The sequence below is a fragment of the Aplysia californica genome, unplaced genomic scaffold (assembly GCF_000002075.1).
Source record: "Aplysia californica isolate F4 #8 unplaced genomic scaffold, AplCal3.0 scaffold00564, whole genome shotgun sequence".
NCBI lineage: Eukaryota > Metazoa > Mollusca > Gastropoda > Aplysiida > Aplysiidae > Aplysia > Aplysia californica.
In genome coordinates, this window is record NW_004797834.1 from 15,447 (window position 1) to 20,954 (window position 5,508).

The 5,508-nt window shown below is 44.3% G+C and overlaps 1 protein-coding gene across 4 annotated transcripts in view; it reads right to left on the reverse strand.

Annotated features, from left to right (window-relative positions):
* Window positions 1-218: 218 nt before the first annotated feature.
* Window positions 219-5,508, reverse strand: part of LOC101860197 — an 11,226-nt gene continuing 5,936 nt past the window's right edge. For 3 of the 4 annotated variants that reach the window (XM_035972038.1, XM_005106930.3, XM_005106929.3), the window contains exon 2: window positions 219-2,178. In XM_035972038.1, the coding sequence (XP_035827931.1) occupies window positions 717-2,027 (1,311 nt within the window). In that variant the 5' untranslated portion in view covers window positions 2,028-2,178 and the 3' untranslated portion in view covers window positions 219-716. Of the gene's footprint in view, window positions 2,179-2,753; window positions 2,925-5,508 lie in introns of those variants that run through there. The other variant, XM_035972039.1, reaches the window with a different exon arrangement.

The following is a 5,508-nucleotide window of genomic DNA, read 5'->3' on the forward strand; positions in this document are numbered from 1 at the left end:
GTGCGTGTGTGTGGGGTGAGAGAGAGAGGGAGAAAGAGAGGGAGAGAGAGAGAAAGAGAGAGAGAGAGAGACAGAGAGAGACAGACAGAGAGAGAGAGACAGAGAGAGACAGAGAGAGAGAGAGGGGTATCATTCAATTCTCCACCACCTAGAGGGGACCGTCCCATCTCTCATTTATTCCGATAATTCTATAATGATTCGAAACACCAAAGCATAGGGATGATTCAGCAGAAATAAAACACTTTTTATGTTGATATCTTACGTCCCTATTAACACAATTGAGACAGTCTGGGAGGCCAGCAGCTTTTATCCTTTCTTTTAAAGCCAATCTGGACTTTGTGTGATGTATCTGACCTGAAAGACGGAATAAGACGAAAGAAACTTTCCCTCCATCTTCAACCCAGCACAACCAGCTTATGGATTCCCATTACAGAATAATTGTACGGGATATCCATTATGAAGCCATTGAAAGAATATTATGCACATAGAATACAAACGTTAAAGACAGCTAAGCCTTTTGTTTTTTGTTTATTTCGATCCTGAACGGACTAACCTGTGTATTCATTCGTAAAACAGCTTTTGTGTTTTCCCATCCCCAAAAGCTAGTCAACGATTCAGCAGAGAGAAGGAACACTTATTCCTGAACAACCAAAACGTAAAAGACAGAAAATACTCCATTCCTTTTTCAGTGCAGTATATTACAACTCCTGGCGGGTTTATCCATTGGAATAGCTGTGTTTATCCATATCCTGGAGCCACTGTCGGATCCTGCCGTCCCTGGAAGTGTCGTTCTGATCACACCTATAGCACAGCATCTGACTTGACCTGCCTTGACCCCCGCCGATGCTACTGCTGCCAGAGGTGCTCGCGTCCCCACCAGGCAACGAGAAGATTGGGCCACCGTCTCTGGCGTCCGACCCAGGGCGAGGTTGTTTGGAGCGGCGTGTGGCGTTGCGGTCTCTGCTGTTCCCACCCGAAGTCGGAATGGACGAGTCTTTCAGGGGTTTGGAAGCTGACTGGGACGGGGGGTTGCTCGTCTTGACTGGCACTGAGTTTCGACGGCGGGTGTCTGTCCCACTGCCTTGTTCAGGGATTTTACTGTCAGGACTCACGCTTATTTGAAAGTCGTCTAGCGATGACGTTGTGTTGTCGAGAGATGACGCCATCGTGTCCAAATCCGCGTCTGCTATGACGTCAGTGTCAACGCTTTTTGACGCATTCGCAGATTTTAGATTGCAGAGAGACTGTGACGGCCTCGCGCCGACTTCCGGAGACGTGCCTTCTTCTGGGTGAGACATAAATCTGCGGAGCTGAGCAGGTTTATCGGAGAGCTTGTCCTTTTCAGAAATGGACACGTCGTTGTCAGAGTCCGAATCGTTGGACAATAGCCCTATACTTCTTGCCGTGCATTCACTGTTGAGGGACAGAGCGCTGCCGACTCTGCTGGACGCGGTGAGCACTTTCAGTGAGTTGGAGGACGAGTCTAATGTTTCTATCCACTCGTACTGGCCATGTGTATCCGCCCGAGAGTTGATATCTAGGTCAACTGACCTTCTGGATGTTCTTGGGGAGCAATATACACCTAAGTGATTCTCCTTTCCGCCCTCCATCGCACCTCCGCCCACCATACCCAACTGAAGAGCCAGATTGGGCATACTTGCGGCGGGAAGTCCAATGTCTGATGAAGACCGAATTGGCGGGTGATCTGATTTCTTAGACGAGAAGCGCGATTGTTCAGCAGCCGCAGATAAAGACGAGGGGTTCAACCCCCGTCCATTCGCCAGGTCCTGGCCACTTCCAGCACTCGTTGTCTGGCTGTACTCCTCATTGACACGGATGTCGACGGTTGCCAAATTGGCTGGAACAGACGACAAGTGGGGGGATAACTCTGTCTTTGTTGTCCCGGACAAGCCGTCCGTCTTATCCACGAGTACTATTTTCGGGATGTTCGCTGTCAGCTCCCCCGCCCTGGGAGCGGAAGTGGGTCGCTTTTTTATGTACTCGTTTCCCTCTTTGTCCGCCGCCATTGTCAGTAACCGAACGGTCCAATCGTCAAAGAGACTGATCGAGACGAAAGCAGGAAGTGAGCAGGGTACAAAGACAGGCAGTAGCGGTCATTTTTATGTCGGAAGATCCGTCCCAGTTTGCCTTGCGCCGGTACTCGCTTTCACATCATTCCTGCCAAAAGAGAAGAGGCAATCAATAGTTATAGTCCAAGCGTTCACAACGTTCTGTGGTACATCTTTTAGAAAGCAGTTTATCTTTTTTTTTCGGGGAAAGCGTATGGGTGGGGTGGGGGTGGGGGATGGGGGTGGAAAAACATTAAAAAATTGTCCGTGCACACGATCATAGTATTCATAGGACGTCGTTCCACTTTTGCTATACCTCGTTGTCATATCTTCACATCCACACATACTCACATTACCTTTTTAACAGCACAGAAAAGATTCGTATACTGCAAGAATGAAACAAGACACACAAATACACCTACATAAGCACACATAAACAAACTCACACATACACCAAATCTTTCACACACACACACACACACACACACACACACACACACACACACACACACACACGCACGCACACACATACAATACATTCATTATGTACGGGACTTAAATACAATATGTACACAACATATTGAAGCACAAGCTATTGCTGGTCATCGCTGTGCAGTGCCCTGTTTTTATTTAAAGCTAAGATTATCATGTCTTGCTAAAGTGTACACCCAAGTGATAACCTACCTAAATTCCACGTCAACAACGTATACTTGACATGTAACCTGTATTACAGGAGGGGAAAATGGCTGGAAACACCCACAGGAAAATGCCTCACTAGCGTTGCTTGACTGTGGAAAATGTGTTCAATAATCCTTCGAAAACTAGAGCCCTTAGAGTATTGATCTCAGTGGCTGGGCACAGTGTGGAAAATAGATCGATTTTGTCCTAGCAGATGTACCTACGCTTTGATAGAAAAAGACGTATTTTAGAGTTCTACGATTTAGTTAGTTTATACTATTTTTTTCCAGAAATAGAAACCATTACAGTGATGGCTCCAGACGAATCCTCTCTTTTCAATAGTTCCTCTCTAATAATAGGAGGCGGACTGCTTCGACTTTGCCCGTCAGGGCCAGCCACAGTTGTTTTTGAATGCTGTAATACCACGGAAAGAAGGAGATTCTCTTTTCAATAAAGTCTCGAATTCTTTTTATGTCCGACAGACCAAAGCTGTTACAATACGACAATCTTGGGCTTACTTGGGCTACATCCATAATTTTTTAATTGACCGTTACATTTCTCTTATAACAAAGAAGAAGAAGAAGAAGAAGAAGAAGAAGAAGAAGAAGAAGAAGAAGAAGAAAAAGAAGAAGAAGAGAAAGAAGAGAAGGAGAAGGAGGAGGAGAAAAAGAAACGCCAGCTAAAAAACACTCTTCAACAGCAACAGCTGCAGCAGAAACAGCAACAACAAAACAACAACAATAACAACAACTATTGAAAGATCAACAGGAAGAAATGTGTCCAGTAAAGCATAGAACTGCCTCGTAGCCTTAAATAAAAATGACCTATGGCTACTGTGACTGTGAGAGGCAATTCAGGAGGTAGCAGCAAAACTTAAGTGAACACAAAAAACAGTAGAGAAGAATGTATTGATATTTGTGAAATCGCGTGCAGATCTCAAAAGAAACAGACGCAAGTGGCATGGAATGTAGGCCTATCTGGACTACAGAAGTGATGAATCAATAGACAGCTGTTACATTCACAGTTACCAAGTTTCAAATATTATCCTCCAGTCTGCTTCGTCGCTGTTATTCAATGCGCGAGAGATGCTCAAGACCTAGAATCTAGAAGATCGAATCTAAGCCCTATGCAAACTTTATTAGCATCGATCAAAAAGCGTTGAACAAAGACCTTGGGTATACCTTTCTTTCCGGGAGACGGGAGTAATCATTGTTCTGTCATCCTCTCTTTGGCCTTGTTTGTCCAAAAATAACAATGATGCCGTGCCTATTTTCTGAAGCTTGAAAGAATGGCTATTCTTAGTGAAAAGTGAATGGTGCAAAAGCATTAGCCAGCCTATTAAGTGTGGATTAAGTTTGATCTATAAATCTAAGTTTAGAAAATAAAGAAGTAGATTTAGTCTAAAATCTATTTCAACACAGTTGGGTTTTAAGAGGGGAGAGAGGAATGCAACCCGTGTCTGTTGTGTAGCGGTTAAGTGCTTCGCCGTCATGCACAGAAGACCGGAGATCGATTCCCGAGTACGGAGAATTTTAAACAAATGTTTCTGAGGGACTTTGTGTCCATCTTAACACGGGTTAGCCCTGATACGCAGGGCTGAAGCAAGCCTCCTGAATTCTGTTTAATTATGTTGAAGGGCGCACAAAAAACACTACAAAAACAAGCTTCATTTTTTTCGTTTTCTTAACTGCAAATAAAAACTGCTAATAGGTCTGTTTGTCATTATGTAGAGACTCTGCTAGTTATTTGAAAATAAGAGACAGTTTTAGAGAGGTATACATAATTTTTTTAGAAATGTACATGATGTTGAAATTGTGAGTCAGGGTGGAGGGCATCTGTGGTGTGGTGTAAGACGGCTAGCCGTCGCGTGCAGCAGACCCGAGTTTGATGATTACCGTGTGGGGATAATTTTCATAGAGCATCTCTGTCTTTCTGCTGGGACGCTGTGCCCATCCCGGCCCAGGATAGCCCTAACAGGCCGGATCGAACCCCGTCCACTGATTTTCTAAATTGTGCCTACGGGGGCGTAAAAAAAACCCACCATGAGCATTAAAACGGCTGCTGTCAAGGGATTTTAAAAAATGCAATGTAATTGGAGTTGTGTCAGTCAAAAGGGAGAAAAACTTGGCAGGCTGACAGGTTCCCGGGTTCATATTAAGCTTAAGATTATCGCATACGTTTGTTTTAGATATGGATACAGTTGAGGGAAGTTTGCTGTCGGGTAAATATCTCGTTGATATTATTATCTACTCAGAGTGTTGATGTAAAAGTTTATGACAAGTTGTTTGTTGTTTTCATTATATCTTGAGAGCTGAACTAAAACCTCAATATTACAAATCTATTAAGGGGCGACGTGGTTTAGACAGTGACATTGTGGAGAGAAGGAGATCGTGTTGGTGTGTGTGTGTGTGAGTGTGTGTGTGTGTGTGTGTGTGTGTGTGTGTGTGTGTGTGTGTGTGTGTGTTTGTGTCAAGCCACCCTGTTGACGACATATCAGACCATTTAGATCCTAGATCTATCTTCCTCTTTCTACAGAGCATAAAAACATGTTAATTTCCCCGCTTTGGGAATGGCCTTAAGACACTTCAGTCAGTAGCACCGCCCCGTAGGGTTATCAGAGTTTGTTCTTGCCACTACATCTTCAGGGCTAAACATAACACCAAACATTAAAAAGCCATAAAGGCGACGAGGTTTAGACTGCAACTTTGTTGAGAGAAAGAGATCGTGTTAGTGTGTGTGTGTGTGTGTGTGTGTGTGTGTG